This window comes from Garra rufa, chromosome 12 (genome assembly GCF_049309525.1).
Source record: "Garra rufa chromosome 12, GarRuf1.0, whole genome shotgun sequence".
NCBI lineage: Eukaryota > Metazoa > Chordata > Actinopteri > Cypriniformes > Cyprinidae > Garra > Garra rufa.
This window is the reverse complement of record NC_133372.1, coordinates 663,009-684,673: the sequence shown is the minus strand read 5'-3', so window position 1 is coordinate 684,673 and position 21,665 is coordinate 663,009. Positions and strand designations below refer to the sequence as shown.

General features: G+C 34.7%; 1 protein-coding gene across 1 annotated transcript; it reads left to right on the top strand.

Annotated features, from left to right (window-relative positions):
• The first annotated feature begins 9,463 nt into the window (after positions 1-9,463).
• On the top strand, positions 9,464-20,918 carry grap2b (GRB2 related adaptor protein 2b). Its single transcript, XM_073852226.1, has 8 exons — positions 9,464-9,602; positions 14,837-14,933; positions 15,084-15,175; positions 18,470-18,589; positions 18,701-18,860; positions 19,919-19,972; positions 20,054-20,128; positions 20,248-20,918. Exons 2-8 carry the CDS (start codon positions 14,856-14,858, stop codon positions 20,422-20,424), a joined length of 756 nt encoding a protein of 251 aa, XP_073708327.1. The 5' UTR covers positions 9,464-9,602; positions 14,837-14,855; the 3' UTR covers positions 20,425-20,918.
• The last annotated feature ends 747 nt before the right edge of the window (positions 20,919-21,665 follow it).

Genomic DNA, 21,665 nt, shown 5'->3' with positions numbered 1-21,665 from the left:
CCCTTGTCATTCAAGATGTTCATGTCTTTCTTTCTTAAGTCATAAAGAAATTATGTTTCTTAAGGAAAACATCTCCATATAGTGGACTTCTGGTGCCCCTGAGTTTGAACTTCTAAAATGGAGTTTAAATGCAGCTTCAAAGGACTCTAAACGATCCCAGCTGAGGAAGAAGGGTCTTATCTACTGAAATGATCAGTTGTTTTCTTTAAATTTTAGTTGTGTTTTTTTTTTTTTTTTTTAAATACTTTTTAACCTCAAATGCTCATCTTGCCTTGCCTTGCGATGCACATGCATACTCTGTGCACTCCTGTTCAAGACAGTTAGGGTATGTCAAAAAACTTCCATCTCAACTTCAAAATCGTCCTACATCGCTGCAGAAGCATTGCCCCAGTGAACGTGCAAAGATCAAACACCCTTTACAAAAAAAAGGTAAAACAGTAGAATGTAGGATGTTTTTGAATTTGGATGCTTCTGTTGTTCTATAAATATTTAATATCTAAATATTTAGTTATAACTATATTTAAGCCATTTCCATTTCTTAATTAAGAAACTTCAAAATTTCAAAAATCAACCACATTTTAAATAATTTTCTCAACAATAAAGTCATAAAACAATTTAAAATCTACTTAAGAGTTCAAAAACACTTTTAAGATCGTCAAGGAAGTTTGCTGTCATTAAAGGAACACTCCACTTTTTTTGGAAATAGGCTCATTCTCCAACTCCCCGCGAGTTAATAAGTTGAGTTTTACCGTTTTGAAATCCATTCAGCCGTTCTCCTGTTCTGGCGATATCACTTTTAGCATAGCTTAGCATAGATCATTGAATCCTATTAGACCAATAGCATCGCGTTCAAAAATGACCAATGAGTTTCCATATTTGTCCTGTTTAAAACTTGACTCTTCTGTAGTTATATCGTGTATTAAGACCGGCGGAAAATGTAAAGATGCGATTTTCTAGTTGGAGAATGAGCCTATTTCCAAAAAAAGTGGAGAGTTCCTTTAATCCAATGCACATAGGCTAACAAAGCATCACTTTCCCTCATACTGCTGTTGGTGTTTCAGTTAATCAACAGCTTGTGTTTTTTGTTTTTCACAGAGCTAGACAAGACCACCATTTAAAGGTTAAAAAAGTATATAAATTGTAATTTATTTTTTAGAAAATAACTGATTGTTTCGCTAGATAAGACCCTTCTTCCTTGGCTGCATTTAAACTGCATTTTAGAAGTTCAAACTCGCGTGCACCGTAGAAGTCCACTATGTGGAGAGAAATCCTGAAATGTTTTCCTCGAGAAACATAATTTCTTTATGAATGAAGAAAGAAAGACTTGAACATCGTGGATGACAAGAGGTTGAGTACACTGTAAAAAATTTGCTGTAGTTCTGCAGCTGGTTGCCAGTAACTTACTGTAGATTTTTAATTTATGTTATTTACTGGCAACAGTTTGTTCAAAGTTAAATGAACATTAAACATTAACAAGTCTTTGTCTTTACAGAATAAAACTATAAAATAACAACCTACTGCAAAGCATTCTGGGAACCAGAAACCTTCATCAACCTTTTTCTGTTTTTTTCCTTCAGATTTTGGTTCCCAGAATGCTTTGCATGAGGCTGTTATTTTAGTTTTATTCTGTAAAGATAAAGACTTGTTAATGTTTAATGTTCAATTAACTTTGAACAAACTGTTGCCAGTAAATAGCATAAATTTAAATCTACAGTAATTTACTGGCAACCAGCTGCCAGTAATACTGTAATTTCTACAGATTTTGTTTACAGTGTAGATTATCTGTACCTTTTTGTTGGAAGTGAACTTCTTCAAATTTCACAATACAGTAAAATGGCAAGTAATTTTAATTAATTTTGACATTTTTGTAGAAAGACTGTTTTCTTGTAAAACACTCCAATTACCTGTATTTTACAGAGTTTAATGGATTCTGATTCTGAAGCAGTAATTTAATAACTCTTTAAAAACTCATTCTGTATGTTGCAACGATTATAGCATTATTGATTAAATTGAAATAGCTATGCAGGAACAAAGCGTTTTAATGAAATTCATCTACTCAACTCAGCAGGTGATAATTATAGTTTACAGACTTCAACAGCATGCTGCTAAAAGACAATCACATCAGCAAAACACACAGACGCATGAGCAGCTGCTGCAGACGCTGATGGAGCAGGTGTCGTCTGCGTGTGCCTGTCTGCGCATATCTGCTCCTGCCTTCATGTGTCTGCGCAGGCCTGCACTTCTGCATGTGCTCCAGCAGGGTGGTGCTGTGTTTCTGAACTGAGAGGACAGTCACTGCATCACTGTTCCAGTGGAACATCAGGATTTCTCTCACCAAAAGCTCCCATGGGCTCAAGATCTACTATTATTACGCACACCAGCTGTTTCACTCATATTGCATCTATTTGACATTGACAGTAATGCTGCATTCAAGACCTCCTGGGACGTTTGTACGCTACCCCTGTTGAAAATAAACAGCATATGTTGGTGAGGTAGGTTTAAATGCTGGGAAGCTGGTTTTAGCTGGTTGGAGCAGGAAGGACCATCTTAAATCAGCCAAAACCAGCTTAAACCAGATAGAACTAGCATCAAAACCTACCTAATCAACATATGCTGGTTTTCAACAGGGATTTTGCAATTACGATGTCAGGTGCGTTCAAGTCTCTTTAGTCAGAACAAGATGGCCATTTAACTTTTCTACATTAAATTCAACTCCATATCTACAAAATGATTAGGGATGCACCAAATGTTCAGCAACTGAAATTATTAGGCCAAAAATAGCAACAACAAAAAAAGTCAGTGTTCAAAGTCCAAAGCATAAGGGAAATCTGTGTGATGAGAATCTTTCATAAATCTGCTGCTGTCGGCAAAAAGTAGTACTGCTTCTTTTGGGTTTCCGCCAAAAAATAAAAGTCAACATTCATAAATGTTAGTATTGTAATTTTACTGTTGTTCTGTAAAATAAAAAATACCAAAATAATGCTAACAATCATTCCAACAGCTCTATTAATACATCTATTCTAACATTCTCCTTTGCTCAGCAAGGCTGCATTTATTTGTACATTAAAAACACATGCCTGATTCAAGAAGGGGCTCTTAAAAATGGGCAAAAAACATTATTTTACTAACTTATGCATTTTAAGTTAAATTGTGCTTTGTTGGTAGGCTATAATGTCTACTAGAGTGTTAAAAATGTTCAGCGTTAAGTAAATAATTGTATTTTTTTTTTTTTTTGCAATGGTGAAAAAAATGGCAAAATACATGGGGAAAAAACACAAAAAAAAACATGTTCGTTAAATGGCCTTCGACCCAGCGTTTAATTTTGCCAAAAAGTTTCATTCCGATGCATCCCTATATTTTATTGTAGGCCTAATTATCCAATAATATAATAATTTGCATATGTAATTTATATAGTTTAATTGTACATTACACCAAATAACAAAATTAGGAATTTAAACAAATTTACTGTTGATACAGACGCTGTATAGCTATAGTCTCTGGCTGCGTCCATTGTATCAGTCACATTTAGTTTTTCAATGTCTTAAAGAAAAGTTTGAGTTTCCCACTCATAAAACCGACTTTGTGGTGGCGTTCATGTGCATTCAACTCATAAATACAATCAATCGGACATGACTTTCACCATAAGAAAAATGTGCTTCAGGAACCAATCAATAGACAGATAAACTCCTGTCCTAATATTTTTCTTGAATCATGCTTCACTCAGAAATGCATCGGATTATGAAAGCAAAATGGGACACGAATGTTGTTTATCATTGACTTTATCAGGCAATGTCAAATGTTGCTGCCCAGAAAACATTCATTTAAACCACACTCTACAAGCTCTGCATTACTGAGCAAGTTTTAGGATTCACCATCAGAATTTAAATGAGTCAATTATCAATGCAAAGTAATAAACAGTGAATAAACTATATTTTAGGTTTGGTAAGGAGTAGCACATAAAGCCTTGCAACAAATTTCAATCCATTTTCTGGCATTGCATTGATTTGTGATGCAAATGCACTCGTTTTTTCTCCTTTTATTTTTGGACCTTCCTTTGAACCATCCTTTTTTATATTTTATTCTATATCATCATATCTCACCCTCTTCACATCTGTGTTAGCCATTATCCTGGATAAACCAAACACTACTTACACCAAGTTCTGACAGTCAATAAAATCATTTAGATTTCAGTATGAAGCGAGCCTGTATTTGGTCATGCCACAAACTACATACATCTCAGATTAAATATAAGTGCAACAGAATGGAAAGCAAAAACAAGTGCCTTCTGAGCCAACAAAACATTATCCAGTCTGAAATGCCAATTAGGATCTCTAAATATTGCAGTCAGTAACAGAAGCGATTATAGTGGCAGTGAAGAGTGAGGTCTGCTACTGAATCATGACAAATGAGCAGCACTTCCTTCCTCACCATCTGCACTCACTGTCAAAAAAACAACCCAGATCTGAACGCATTTGACTTCGGAAAGTTGGACAATAACACACAACTTCAATATTTATGAGATGACAAAAGATTGCTGTCAGTGATGCTCATGCAATGTCAATGCTTTGGCAATACTTTACATGACATGCCAATAAAGCTCATTTAAACTGAACTTATTTAAGAATTCAAAACTGTTAAAAAGTTTTTTTTCTCTCTTCCAAAGGTTTTGCCTGAACAGTGTCAGATGTTCTTCTATCGCCCTCTAGCGCCTCACAACACAAACACTGCTCTATTGATGCTTTCCAAAATATTTAACTTCTATTTAAGCAATTCCCATTTCCTTTTTAAGACGTTCAAAGGAAAGCGGAAATTCAAAATCAACCACGTTTTAAAACGTTTTCTCACCAATAAATTCATAAAACAATTTCAAATCTGTTTTAACAGTACAAACGCTTTTAAGATCGTCATTAATTAAGGTATAAGGAAGAATTGTTTCTACTTTCTGAGTGCTTTTGGGTAAAGAGCTAGCATTTGGAAAAAACATTCTTAAAAATATTGTTCATGCTGCGTTCTTTTGACAATATGAATATTTGATAGACATTCCCCTGAAGTTGATTGGATCAGAATGTTCTTATGATGTTATTATTATTGCTCAATGTTTTTTTTTTTATGTTATTAGAAAAGGTTCTGACAAAATGGTCTTGTCTTCAGTTTTTTTTTAAATGCAATTAATAAAAATATAAATCAATAATATAAATAAAAATGTAAGTATTCAGTTCACTCTAGAATATGACTGAATGCCAGATCTAATTATCAACAGTGAAAAAAGGACAAATGAAACATTTTTTATTTAATATTTAATAATTTTTACATACAGATGTTTATTACATTTTGAATTTGCAATGTTAAGCGATTTAATAACTTCACAACGGGAATGTTGAGAGAATTTTTTCTGTGTTGGTCAGTGTTGAGAACTGAATTGTTAATGAGTTTGGGTTAATTTTATAAGCTAACAAAGTATCACTGTCCCCCATACTGCTGTCTGTGTTTCAGATAATCAACTTTTTTTTTTTTCATTAGATTATTTAAGGATTTAAGGATTTCGAGCAGTAACTGATGAATCCCCGTACATTAACAGCTGACAAAAAAAAATATCTGACAAACATGCTTTCAAAGTTCCATCACGCCTAAAACCCCTCACAAACACACTGAGATCAGAACTGATACACAAAATAGCTAAACAGGAATCAAGCACGCCTGAGAGAGAGAGAGAGGAGAACTAGAAACTAAGTGCTCTGACCTGTGGATGAGTGGCTGTTCCAGCTGTCCTCTGGAGAAAAACATCCTTGTTTAATCGAGTTTGTGTTCTCAAACAAATCCAATCAAAATGAAAATATCATCCACATCCGTCAGTTCATTCGGCTGGTTTGGCCTCCAAACAAACTTTTCAAGATTCCCACCTGTTGTGCTTAAACCACCTGATCAGTCATGTGACTCCAAAAAGAGCTATAATATACAAAGATATACAAAGATACTTATTATCAAACAGAACACAAACAAAAAAGGGGGATACATATAACCAGTATATATCATGAAGGGTAAAACATAAAATTTTATAAATAAATTTTTTTATACATTTCTTGTTTCTAGAAATTGAAATCAGTGAGTCATTAAATATATTAAGATCTTTCCAGAAAAAAATAAAATAGGGGGTAATAGACATGAAACTTCCCAAGAAGAATTATCATCTTTAAAGTGTTATTAACTACCTCTGATACAGTATTGCAATTAAAAAAGTATCATAGATTCATCTATTTTAATTATTGTGTAAAAAATATCAAAAACCAACACAGATACCTGCTTCCAAAAGTCTTCAGGATATTTACAGTTACAAAATAAGTGTGTAAGTGTTTCATTTTCTAAATTACAAACTGAACATTTAGGTGAGACATCTCTGAACTTGTTAATAAAAGTGTTACAGGGATGGTTTCTGTGCAATATCTTAAAATGTATTTCCTTTACCTTATTTGGCAGTAAAAATGATCAGATGCCGACCATATTTTCTCAGTAGAAGGTAGAAAGAAGGATTGTTTCCACTTTCTGAGTGCTTTTGGGTAAAGAGCTAGTATTTGGACAAAACCTTATTAAAATATTGTTTATGGTGCGTTCTTATGACAATATGAATATTTGATAGACATTCCCCTGATGCTGATTGGAAACGTTGTTAGAATAACATTCTCAGAACATTCTTATGATGATATTATTATTTATGAATGTTTTTAATGCTATTAAAAAAGTTTATTTAAACTTATGTTTAAATAAATCTCTTTTGTGCAATTTATTAAATGGGTCTGACAAAATGGTCTTTTCTTAAGTTTTTTAAATGCAATTAATACAAATAAATCAATAATATAAATGAAAATGTAAAAATTTTGTTCACTCTATATTTTGGTTGAATGCCAGATCTATAGTAGTCAACATCTGAACTGGATCAAAACCTTTCATCAAAGTTGTCCTAAAGCCAAAACAATACCTGTTCTTGTCTTAGGACAACTTTGATTAACTTTTTTTGATCCGCTTCAAATGTTATACTGCACTTAACAACAGTGAAAAAAGACAAATGAAACATTTTTTATTTAATATTTAATATTTTTTTACATACAGATATTTATTACATTTTGAATTTTCAATGTTTATTTAGTGATTTAATAACTTAGCAGGAATGTTTTGTGTGTTGGTCAGTGTTGAGAAACTGAATTATAAACACTGTATCAGTATGTTAACAGAAATTAATTCAATTAAAAATGGACTGCTTTAAAGCAAAAGTTTAGGGTGTGAGGCAGGTCTTTCTTAGATCATATCATTTCCAATCATAATATGATCATATTGAACACACATATGAACATATGAACAAATGCAGACTGGAGCGCCGCAGCATCAGATGCTTTAAACACATGATTCCAGAGTCACACATGACAGATACAGCCAATCAGAGAACTGCTTATGTTTCCACGCCGATAGCCATGACTGACATTCAACATAAGATCATAAGAGCTGAGACACGTGTCATTCACAGAGAAGAGAAGCATTAAACCAGAACACTTGAAACATTTGCAAACACACTCACACATGTGTCATATGAAGGAGCATGAACATTTACACTCACACTGTTAAAAATATAGGTTTCAAAATATATATATATATATATATATTTATTTATTTATTTTCACAGAATAACCATTCTGGTTTCTAAAGAACGTTGAATGTTAAAAGGTGATGAAACCATCAATGCCAAAAACCAATCTTTATTTTTAGAAGTGCCCTGTTTCTCAATGTGTGTTAACAGGGAAAGTTCAGACTAAAGTGATAATTCTGTCATCATTTCTCACTCTAATGCCATTCCAAACCTGTTTGACTTTCTTCTAGATATTCCTGGCCATACTTCACAATATGAAAGTGAATGTGGACAGATGCACCACAAATGACGATAAGGAGCTATAATACTATCAACACAATTACAGTTTTTACTTTTTTTTTTAACAATTTCTGATATGTTTCTTAGTATTTGCAGCAGGTCACTTTTTCAAAACTCTTCACACAGTCCAACTTTCAGCACAGCTGTTAATTTCACATTCAAAATGCAGGTAAGTTTTTCAGCAAACACACTTTATCACTCACAAAACAATGGCCTAAAAACACTGATAACAGCCATTATAGGGACTGGTTTGTCAACAAGAGCTGTTATGACAACTGTTAGAGTGTGTTTGCAGTTGAAAGAAACTGTCATTGCAGTCTTGAATTGACTGATTAGAAGTTATAACTCCAGCACCTTCATGTGACGACACTCCCTGATGAAAAAAAAAAACAGCTAAAACCAGCCTAGGCTGATTGGCTTGTCTTAGCTGGTTTAAGCTGGAAGTAGTTGGTTTTAGCTGGTCTCCCAGTCTGGCCAGCACTGTAAAAAGATTTCACCAGTTTTAACTTAAAAACCTAAGTTCACCAACTGCCCTAAAATTTTAAGTTAAATCAACTTAAAACTACAAGTTATTTCAACTCACAAAAATAAAATTGGTTGATGACTTGGTTTTATCATTGGTTGATGATAAAAAAAATGACTTGTACTTACTACTTTTAAGTTGATTTAACTTGTGAGTTGAAAGTAGTTGCAGTTTTAAGTGACTTAAAATGTTAAGGCAGCTGCAGAACTTAAGTTTTTAAGTTGAAACTGGTGACAACTTTTTACAGTGAGCTAAGGAAGTGGCCAAAACCCCTCAAAAACCATAAGACCAGCCTGGATGACCAGCTTCTACAGGGTAATGACTCCTATAATGCTAAACCAATGTGGATTGAACTAAGGAGATGCAACCAGGCGGAAAACCGTTGTGACTAGCTAGTTAGGTTCATCAGACTAGAGTGGTTAAGCGGTGAGTTACGCCGTTGTACGGGAAACGAAGCCCTGCTGTCTATATGGCAGTATGGTGATTCTGGTCAATGTTTGGAATCACCAAAAAATGAAAACAGTGCAAAATTCAAGTTAACCAAATAACAGAAGTACAAGGCTGAACACGCTTATCTCTGTCAGACGAAACTGCGTTCATATGGACAGGAAGTGCAAGTGTGCGTGTGTGTGTGTGTGTGTGTGTGTGTGTGTGTGTGTGTGTGTGTGTGTGCACTTGTTAACTTGCGATGGCCAAATGTCCTCACTTATATAGTGGGATATCATGATAACCTACTAGTGAGAAAGTCTTCACTGCTCCACACTAGTTAAAAAGTCTTGTAAATCAATTATATCATGTCTGAAATAAAGTTTTGAACAGGTTTCTATGATGGTTTGTTTAGAGCTAGAGTTCAGCCATGCAAAATATAAATAACCTGAGAACCTGAGAACAACAAATGAAGTCACTCAAATGGTGAACAAATGTGTCTATGTGTGCGTGTGAGAGCGTGTGTGTGTGTGTGTGTGTGTGTTCACAGAGGGAGGGAGGATGATTTACACTTTCTATTTCCTCTTTTTGCAGTCATGCGCATGTCGTGTTTAATGTGAGATAAGCTTGACTTCTCTTCTTCCTCCAAATGTTCTGAAACTATATCTCAGTACGGAGCTGCAGGTGAAGCTGACACCGTGAGGTTCAGACGACAGACGGATCATCAGTTGATGAGCTGTAAGTACTATGATCTTTATAGATCCACACGATCCTTCAGTGTCTCTTTCTGAACATTCAGCATTAACAAAGTAGGAAATAAACACCAGAGAGACTCATGATGAGACGGTACGTCTGATGAAGGTGTTTTTGTTGGTGATAAACTCACAAAAGTATGTTAAAGGGGAATCCGAGGCTACAATCACAGGATCTCAGTAACTACACTGCAAAAAAAATTCTTTTCTTGTTTTAAAGCCAAAATATTTAAAGGAATTTCTAGACGAGTAAAAATGATTGTCTTGTTTTCAGAAAAAGCAAGTCAAAATTAGGTACATTTTTGCCTGAAACAGGAAAAAATAATCAGCCAATGGGGTAAGAAAAATAATCTTGTTTTCTGTTTGAAATGTAAGAATATTTCGATATTTTGGCTGGAAACAAGACAAAAAATCAGTAAGAAAAGCATTTTTTTTGCAGTGTACCAGACTTTGAGTCAGACTTACACAGATGCTTGTTTTTGTTTTTTTAATTTACAATATTTTGACACAACAAAAGCACAATAACATCAGACAAGAGTCAAAATGTGATGAAGGCAGGTTCAGAGTAAAAGATTGAACTGTGTTGTCAGAACAAGAGCAGTTTTATCAGATTAGTCGCGTGTTTTATATGCTGTAATTTTAACACATGTTAATAGAATAAAATATCTCTTAGTAGAATAAGAATTTACTATATGTCATGAACTAGCAATTAAAGAAACCTACTGAACAATATGAAGTGAAGTGTGACAACTAGCCCCACTACTTCACATATAGCTGAAGCATGTCATGCAAGTCAGTGTTTGAACCGTTATTTTGCAAGATTCCAGTTGTAAACTGAGATCAGATGTGTGTTTCGGTGAACTAAATCTGCCTGTGATCCGTGAGCACAAACGATACACAAATGAGATGAAAGGCTTTGCATTGCTGCAGCTGCAACGGTGCAGAAACGCACGGAAGCAGGTGAGCAGAACACGAGCTGCTTACAGTACAAACCTCAGATGAACACGTCACCGCATTCTGGGGAATTTCAGCTTCAGACACAAAGCTCACAAACCCCCTGCAGAATATACTAAATGTGCATCATTTTAATAGAATAAGTGGGATTGTGAAAATGGCATTTTATTTGTTATTTAGAACCAGTGTTGGGGGTTACGTAATATTACTTTTTCCAAGTAACTAGTACGCATTACTTTTTACTTATTAATTTACTTTTCTCTAAGCCTGAGGCTTTTGGTGTAAAAAGGCTTTTACATTTGACAAAAATACAACTTTTATATTAAAAACAAACAAGCAAGCCCTGCCCAGATTTAAAAAGTAACGCAAAAGTAACGTAACGCATTACTTTCCATAAAAAGTAACTAAGTAACGTAATTAGTTACTTTTTTAGAGAGTAACTCAATATTGTAACGCATTACTTTTAGTTACACTGTTTAGAACAGTCCTGAATAAGCTATTTCACATAATGGATGCATACACTGTAAAAAAAATTAAAAATGTTTCAAAAAGTTGTTTCAACTTAAAGTAATTTATTACCTCGCAGATTTAAAATTTTTAGTTTAGTCAACTTGAAATTTTAAGTTACTTAGCGTTAGTTTAAGTGACAACTGTAATATTTTAGTTGAGTAAACAAAAAAAGTCAGCAGGGTAACAAATTATTTTAAGTTGAAACAATTTTTTTTTTACAGTGTTACACTCCACAAGACAAAAAAAAATCTCTCAAATTAAAAAATGTACATACCCTTTAATCAACATACTGTGTGTCGTTACCTGGATGATCAACAAATGTTTTAATGTTTTGTGATAGTCTTTCATAAGCAGTTCATCCTCCAGCTCCTGCACACTCTTTTCAGCATCTTCTACATATTTTAACCCCTTTCCGAACATTATGAGATCCATCTTTTCACACTGAGGACAAGTAAATCAATCAGCTATTACAATAGACGAAAACATTTACTGATGCTCCAGACGGAAATATGATGAATTATGAAATATGAGTCATGATGTGTACAGTTTTCTTTTGACCTTATTTTACATTTAGTACTGAACAGAAGCTACATAAAAAATTTAAAATGTGTCCTAGAAAACAAAATAAGTAAATTACTTTGTTCATCCAATCCAAAAGATTTACAGCCCCGGCTCTTAATGCATGGCGTGGGTTTTTCTGGTGTTTTTATCATCAGTCACTGCAGATGAACACGATACCATACGCAATCACATTCCAGCATCAAACTGCTCTGAAATAAACATGCAAAAAGTTCAAAGTCAATTCATTGAGAATATTTCTAAAAAATAAATTGCCTTTTTTTTTATTTTAGCTAAATTTAGTTATGAGGAAGCATTTTGTTTAGATGTCTGACTTTTAATTGAATGCAGTTTTGGCGCAGCATTCATATTTAACCACAATGATTTCTCAACCACGATGTTGTCAAAGTTGAAAAAAGGCCTGAGAAATTATACTTTACTGAAAATGTTTTCAAACAGAAAAGTACAAGACATGGACATACTTCTGTGTGGAACGCAGCCCGTTTAATCATAATTTCATCATAATTTCATTGTGTCACAACTAAAAGAAATTCAGGGAACCTATTAGTACTTAAATAACTTAAATAAATACATGCATGGCTGTGCAATTCTAATTCATTTATTAACAGTTTTTTACAATCGCTAGAACACATTTCTCAAAATATAGGTCACTTTTCAAAGCTTTCCTAACCAACTTTCATTTCGGCACAGCAGTTATTTCACATTCGGAATGCACTAAAACTACCAAAACACTTCATACATGTCTCAAATCAATTCATTCTTTTATAACATTTTATAACATCAAAGACGGCATTATACAAATTTGTTTTCATAAGAGTTTTTTACAGAACAAGAATGCAACTCTACTGTTCAGAATTCACTGTAGTATATGTTACACTAAGGCACAAACATTTTCCTAATTTGTCTCTTTTTGTAAAGATGGTAATGAGATTTAGAGACTAACACCTGCGTAGATGTTCAGCTAAATCTGTTTTGATTTTGATCAAATTGACTGTTGTAGTTGTAGTTGAAAAAACTTGAAATGGTCTAGATGGCTATGAAAACTGGGCAGTGGATTTTAGTTCCCATCATGCTTTTGTAAGTGAGTAAGTGTTGAAATTAAGTGTTACTTTAAGTAAAGGAACAGAGGTGTTAGTGTTGAATGCTATGTTTGACATTTAAAGAAGTTTCTGTTGTGCTGAAGTTTTCCTGTGGTTGGCGTCGTGCTGAAGAGCAGAGCTGATGGTTAGATTGTGGGTGGACACATGAAGATTTACATTGATTCTACGCCTGCGTCCATCAGCTCGAAATACTGCCTCTGCAAACAAGAGAAGGACACAGAATGATCGTATCCAGCGATCGTGTCACTGAAATATATTCATCTGTTTGAGCATAGATGTCCTTCATTCATTGTATCCCACAATCTGTTTGATTCAGTAGTTGAGCCAAATATGTAAAAGAAAATAAAGATGGTGTTTGAAAGTTGAGGTTGATGGTCAGTTTGTGTGTAAATGTACGCTTTTAACTTTTCTCACTTTTGTATATCGTAGTAATTAAATATTTGCTTATTTATCACCGACGCTGTTGTTTTTCTTCTGCCTCAAAAGGCCATCTGAAATCATTTTTGTGCCTAAACGTTCAGCTACAGAGCAATGACTGACATTAAGTATGTGCTTTACTAGCTGCTGATATCACCTGAAATGCATAAATGTGACCAAATATACATTGCATGGGTCAAAATTATCGATTGTTATTTTATGCCAAAAATCATTAGGATATTAAGTGAAGAAATGAAGATAATCACTCAATTTCCTATCGTAAATCTATCAAAACGTAATTTTTGAATTAGTATTATGCATTGCTAAGAACTTCATTTGGACAACTCTAAAGGCGTTTTTCTCAGTATGCACCATAAAATTCTAGATTTTAGACTGAGAATTAGTTGTATCTCAGCCAAATATTGTCATATCCTAACAAACCATACATCAATTTATTCAGCTTTCAGATGATGCATAAATTGTGCTCCAGGGTCACAATTTGGTTCTAAGCCATCACTCAATTTGATAACTTGATTTTGTTTCTTTAAGTGTGTTATGCTATAAATTATTAAGTTACTCAAGTCAAAGTAGTTTGCTGGTTAAACATCATTTCATTAGAAGAAGGTATAACTCCAAAAGATGAGACATGATGTACATTTACATTCTCAGAACATTTAAAACATTGTTTGTTTAACATGTCAATGTTAAGAAGAGCATTAAAAAATGCTTTGGGATGTTAATTTTGTTCTTTGAATCATCTGAAGCAAGTAGTAAGTTAAAAAAAGAACATTTTAAAAAACATTACAGCCATCTAAAATTAGAAGTTGAATGTATTGTCATTTTTATGAATAACAACAAGACAACCTCAGAGCAACCTACAATATATCCATACAGTGCAATCCATAATACGTGCTATCTTTTGATAGAACCTTGTCAGAGATGTCAAAAATCATTGTCCATCAAAACTTATAAGCATAAGAATCCATTAACTGCAGTCCATAAAACCCATTTTTGTACAGATAGAGAGAAAATGAAATGAAATTTAAAAAAAAAACTTTCCATGAATGGTGTACTGGATGTTTATTTATTTATTTTTTTGCTAATGTTTTGATAGCATTGTTTAAGATTAGGGAACTTCTGTTAAAATAGCTGACAGAACGTTTGTTCATAACGTTCTGAGAATGTTCCCTGTTAGCTGGATGTCATTTCGGTTGTTTATAGGTCATCGGTTGTGAGCTTTCGATCAGAGGCTGTGTTGAGATGTCTGGCATCTCAGTGAACATAAAGCTGAAAATGTTGTGTTAGTTGTGACCAAACACAGTCTAAACTGCACTGAATGAGTTCAGTCCAATGTAACATGACTGACCAAAAGTCAAAAGACTGCCAGGGATAGTTCATCCAAACATGATCATTCAGTCAACATTCAGTCACCAGCATGTGGTCCAAACTCAAAGACAGAAAGTCAGGTGGGTTTGGAGCGGCATGAGGGTCAGTAAACGGCAGAACTGTCAGGTTTGGCTGATCTGTGTCTTTCATGTGGTTGTGCTGTAGTGTGTGTTTGGTAGGTTATGATGTGAATGTCAGCAGTGTGTGACTGGCATGTGGTTGGATGTGTTCTTGTCGCTTTAAAGTTTACAATCACCAGTGTTTCTCGTTCTAGTCTCTGAGGTGTCTCCGTCATGGAGGCGACAGGGAAGTATGACTTCACCGCCACAGCCGAGGACGAGCTGAGCTTCAGGAAGGGAGATATCATCAAGGTGTGTTCAACATTTACATCTGCAGCTCACTGCACCTACTGTACACTCAACTCATCCAGTTATTCTGACCATATAGATACTTTAAACCTCAGTTTGTTCATTCCTCTGGAGCTCCTGAAGTGAGTCTAATCTTCACATGCTCTTTTGTAGATTTTAGGCACCAATGACGACTGGTTCAGAGCAGAAATAAACGGCATGGAGGGATTCGTGCCACGGAATTACATCAACATCCTCTTCCCCAGGTAACAGACGTCACACCTCACTGAAACATGACTCAGAGTCTGTGGCAATCTATTTTAGCATTTAATTTATATAACATACTAGTATCTAATTCAAAGTGGTCCTATTATGCTCTTTATTTAGTTTTAGGGGTGCACTAGAACATGCTCTCATGCTTGGTGGTTCGTAAAACGCATTATTTTTCACATAATTGACATTATTACAATATCTTTCTCCCCCAGGCTGGCACAAACGGCTCAATTAATTCCGCTTTTGATGAAGGTCCGCCTTGTAAATTATTACATTTTAAATACGGATTTTTTTTTTCTTACAAACACACATCAGATTGCAATTCAGACTTTTACTGAAATGCATTAAATGTATTAAAAATGACAGTAAATTTCAATTTCACATAAAATACATATTATAAAGTCCACAAGAATTTATAAAAGATAGAATTTATAAAAATGACCCTGTGACATCATAGCATCCGGGTTAGTACATAGATATTACCTAGTTATTCTAATTACTATAATAGGCACATGGTATGCACACAAGTAAAATGACTGTAAATGAAAGTGCTATTATTTTTTATATACTAGTTGTTATTCATTAGGACCTAATACTTATTTTTTAGACATTACTTAATCATATGTACTTAATCATTATATACTAGTAGTTACTATGAGATACTCACACCTATTAAATATATACTAGTATTTATTTATTAGATATTAGGTCTTACTGGATACTAGTACTTATTTCTTAGATGCTAGTACTAATTAAAAAGACATTAACGTACATTTATTAACTAGTAGTACTTATTATTTTGATTCTAGTATTTATTTATTAGCTACTACTACTACACATTTACTTGTACACTGTAAAAAGTTTTCACCAGACTTAACTTAAAAACCTAAGTTCAGCAGCTGCCTTAAGTTGTTAAAGTAAATCAGCTTGAAACTACAAGTCATTTGAACTTATTACAATAAAAATTAGTTGATTTTACTTGTGAGTTTAGTTGATTTAACTTAACATTTTAAGGCAGCTGCTAAACTTATTTTTTTAAGTTGAAACTGGTGAATTGTTTTACAGTGTTACACCAAATCAATAGAAGTCAATGGTATAAATGTGAAATGTGTTACTATAACAGTTTTTTCTGATGGCTTAAACCCTAACTATGATTCTTATAGCACAATTTCTAAAACTATTAATACTTATAGCAAAACTACTCACTGAGTTTGCAAAACTAAAAGCACAAACACTGCTTTGCACTCAGTTTTCAATTTTGTAACACACACTTTGCAAAACTGTAGGTCAAATCCACTGCACTCTTTTTGCGGAACTGTAAATGCAACTCACTGCTTTACTCTCAATTTCCAAATGATCAACACACTCCTGGCAAAACTATACACATTTATGGCTATTATTTACAGTATTTTGTTTTGACTTGGAAAAAACACTTGTGTTTGTTTTGATGTGTGTAAATAAACACCAGTACTTGAAGTTTGGATCCCTCTATTTTTTCAGAACTATGACAAAAGTATGACCTCAAACTGACATAGCCTACCTTGTGCACAGAGAAAGCAAAAGCCAGATGTGTTTTTTATTCATACCATCAGTGTGTAGTTGGTGCATTGTGTGCTTATTAATGTGATGGCTTGTGTTAACTGTTTGATACGAAAATACCATTTTTACGAAGGTTTGAAGAGTTAAGCAAGGTTTATTAGCTTTTGCAAGAAAACTACGATGTTTTACTGATTTGATTACAAAAAAATGTGCTTAAGCCATCAGAAATCAGTCCAATAGTTACTTATTAAGTCACTTTTGAAATAATTACTAGTATCTAACATGGTATCTAATGAAATATCTGAATCTTTAGAAATTGACTAGTACCTAAAGTATAAGTGCTAGTACCTGAATAATAGTAGATAGTAGTACTAGTAGATAATGAATAAGTACTAGTAGCATTAAAATGGTTGCTAGTATGTTTTAAGGATTTAATGTTTAAATGGTTTGCCACAGAGAGTAAATGGAACAATTGCAATATTCTGTTTGTGCAACACCAGATTGACCAATACACTTCAGATCACTGACACTCAACACTGTGTAGTTAGTTAGTGGTGTTTGCCTGGACACTCCTCACTATCTCTAGTACTCACAGTCACTTAATCAAACCTGTAACACTAGTAATACATTTAAGTAAATAAATGGATATTGATTTGATATCAATTCGTTTAAGCATGTAAAACTGCACTGCACTTCAGCCAATCAGATCTGTGTCAATTCCAGTAAACATTTCTTCAATCCAATCAACAGCTGGTGGATAAGATCAAGTCCTGTGGTTGTTTCATGTGGTAGTAATGAAATCTTCCGTTTTGTGCAGTTTTAGTGAAGTCGCTTTGACAGTCTGACAGTACAGAACTCATAATAATCTACAGAAATGTCACCTGCTCCATCATTATGAGTCAAAAATGTGTTCTTATCATTTTGAGATTCATTCAAACTTACATTACATCATTAAGACCAGGGGTGCCCAACCCTGTTCCTGGAGATCTACTATCCTACAAAGTTCAGCTCCAACCCTGAAGAATCACACCTGAACCAGTTAATTGATCTCTTAAGTGGTACTTGATAATTAAGGGCTGGAACAAAAATCTGCAGGTAGGTAGATCTCCAGGAGCAGGGTTGAGCAGCCCTGATTAAGACTGTTGTATTATAAATCAGAAAAATAAGACATAAGTGACATCTAGAGGAGAAGACTGGTAGTGATAAGATTTAGAAATAAATACAGAAGACCTATCCATGGCTTTTAAGAAACAACTAAAAATATATATATTGTTTATATATTGTTTAATTTAATTTATTTAGTTTTTTTCCAAGCACGTTATTAGTTGTCTATTTTTTAAGCAGTCAAGATAAAGATTTTGTCTTGATGGGTCACAAAATGTATTTATTATGACTAGTGGTAAACAGTATTTTATTTTGATACTGTAGTTTACCTTAATACAGTAATTTATCTAGTTCATTTTCAAATATATTTGTCACTTTAATCTTTATCAGTGTATTGTCATTTTGGGAACATTCACTTTACTAAAGCATTAAAACTGGAACTGACGTTCCAAACCAGTGTGATTTTCTTTCTTCTGACGAACACAAAAAAAAGATATTTTGAAGAATGTTGGAGACTATATGTTGACATTAACCATTGACTGCCATAGTATGGAAATACAGTGACATCTAGAGGCCTAGAGCAACTCTTTGTTTACCAACATTCTTCAAAATATCTTTTGTTCAAAATATCATTGTTTCTCCAGCTGGTATCAGGAGAACACCAGCCGTCAGTCAGCACAGGAAGAACTCATGTGTCAACCAATCGGATCCTTCCTCATCCGAGGCTCCCAGAGTTCACCTGGAGAATTCTCCATTTCAGTCAGGTACAGCATACACACACACACACACACACACACACATACACTGGCTTCCAAGTTTTATGGGGATAATCCATAGACGTAATGGTTTTTATACTGTGTGCTTTGTGCCATCAGACATGAGAATGATGTGCAGCACTTTAAAGTGATGAGAGACCGGCGCGGTCAGTATTATCTGTGGAGCGAGACCTTCAACTCCCTCAACAGACTGGTGGAGTTCTACACACAAAACTCCATCTCCAAACAGAGCCGTGTCTTCCTGCTCACAGAGCAGCGGGTGAGTCCAGACACACATCAGTCATCACCAGTGTTGAGGGTAACGCATTACAAGTAACGCAAGTTACGTAAAAATATTACTTTTTCCAAGTAACTAGTAAAGCAACGCATTACTTTTTAATTGAAAAGAAAATATCGGAGTTACTTTTTCAAATAAGTAACACCAGTTACTTTTCCCTCTTTTTATTCATTAAATGCTCTCCTGTCCCCATGTTGAGAGAAATTGTAAGATGTTACTTTAGTTCTAGAATAAATGTGAACATGCATTAATTCATCTCACTCACTAAAAAAACAGATAGTGTTCTTCAAAATGAATAAAAACACTGAAATTCAACACAAACCTGCAATAATTAAATATGTTCAATAATACAAATATCCTTTATGTATTTAATCCCATTTTATTAACCGATGTCTTTGCTGCCGACCTTCGATGATCCAATTCATCCATACTAATAAACAAAAATGACTCAAGATAATCTAACATTTGTTTTTCTTTTTATTGCTGAAAAGTTGGCATTTGTTCTTCTGCGGTCTACTGTACAGACGTCAGTTTACTTTTCTCTAAGCCTGAGGCTTTTGGTGTGAAAAGGCTTTTACATTTGACAAAAATATAACTTTTTATATTAAAAACAAATGAGCAAGCCCTGCCCAGATTTAAAAAGTAATGCAAAAGTAACGTAACGCATTACTTTCCATAAAAAGTAACTAAGTAACGTAATTAGTTTTTTAGGGAGTAACTCAATATTGTAATGCATTACTTTTAAAAGTAACTTTCCCCAACACTGGCATCACAATATTACTATCAATACCAAAGAAACACTATAGCAACCACCTACAACATCCTAGCTACACCTTAGCAACCATCTAACCAGTAACTCCCTAGAAACCTCCCAGAGGACCTGTGTAAACATAGAAACCATCTAACAATGTCCTGGCAAACTCCTTAAGCACTCCTAGCAGTGTGTTCTGCAGTGCTCACATTATCTTCAGAACATGGTTTTTCTCTCCAAACACTCACTGTTTGTGTTTCTTCCTGTTCTGACTCTTTCTCTCACACAGAATCCACCTGATTTCCCACACAGCAGGTCTGCTGAACCGCCGCCCATCTCTCAGGTAGAGCCACTGTCACTCATGTGATGTCAGTCAGTCAGTCATCTGATGAGCTTTAGTCAAAATTATGCTTTTGTTCTGCAGCAGAGACATAATTACAGATCACCAGCTCCAGCGTATCCTCGCCCACCCGAACCCTCACCACTACCCCCACCACAGGTCAAACACACACACACAAACACACCTGAGGTGACATCAGGTCATCAGTATGTACAAATGATGCACAGCATTAGATGTGTCAGTAGCGCTGAATGAAATGGTAATGTTTGTGTGAGCAGGCGTCTGCGCTGAAGGTTCGGGCCATGTATGACTTCTCTGCGGAGGATGCAGATGAGCTGAACTTTCACGCTGGAGATGTTATTGAGGTTTTAGATCAGTCCGATCGCTTCTGGTGGAAAGGTGTTCTGCGCGGGAGAACCGGACTGTTCCCCGTCAACTACACCAATCCTGTCTGAGGATCTGTGACACAGAGATTTGGCTGAAAATCACCTTTTATTCTTTGAATTGTGATGTTGCATAATGATGTATGCATAAATATTACATTGACAGTTCTGAATTTAAGAAACACATTTTCACCTTGTCATGTGTACAGAACACACACACACACACACACACACACACACACAAACATACACACCTGTAAAGCACTGCTCTTCCTGTTGGCACAGAGATTTGGAAAATTGCATGTTCAGTTTGAGCACTTTTACAAACAAGTTTATAAATCCTTTAGAACTGCTATGATCCTCTGTATATTAACTGTGTAAAACATGTTCCTGAGATGTGCTTTTCAACCAAGTATTACAAATACATATTCAATAGCATATACAAATGAGTCGTCATGTTATTAAATTAATGGTTCGGTTATAAAAACATCAGAGTTCTCTTTCTTAGTGCACGTTGAAACAAAAAATGTCTTGAAACTATTTCATAAAGTATCTTTTACCTTGCAGGTCTGTGTAGCTGACTTTTTCAATTCCACTCCATGCAGTCAATTGCAAGCCCCATCCCACTTTGCCCACATTTAAAGGAATAGTTCACCCAAAAATGTACACCCTCAGACAGGCCTGGCACTAGTGGGTTCAAGTGTACTTTAAGTGATAACTAAACACTTTTATAAAATACAGAGAGAGTAAGTTAAGTTTTTGGTCCCAAAACAGCAAATTTGAGTATATTTTGAGTATATATATTGAGTATATATTTTTTCATCTGAAAAGAGGACTTTGGACCACTGGGCAACAGTCCATTTCTTCTTCTCCTTAACCCAGGTAAGATGCCTCTGACATTGTCTGCAGTTCAGCAGTGGCTTAACAAGAGGAATACAACAACTGTAGCCAAATTCCTGACACGTCTGGACAGGCTCTTGATGCATTGACCCTCAGTCCATCCCTTGTGAAGTTCACTCAAATTCTTGAATCGATTTAGCTTGACAAGCCTCTCAAGGCTGTGGTTCTCTTGATTGGTTGTGCATCTTTTTCTTCCACACTTTTTCCTTTCAACTGTCAGATCAGCAGTCTTCCCCATGATTGTGTAGCCTAGTGCAGTGGTTTTCAATCCTGGTCCTGGGGACCCACTGCTCTGCACATTTTGTGTGTCTTTCTTATTTAACACACCTGATACAGATCATCAGCTCATTAGGAGAGAGATCCATGTACTTAACTGAGTGTGTCAGATAAGGGATACATACAAAATGTGCAGA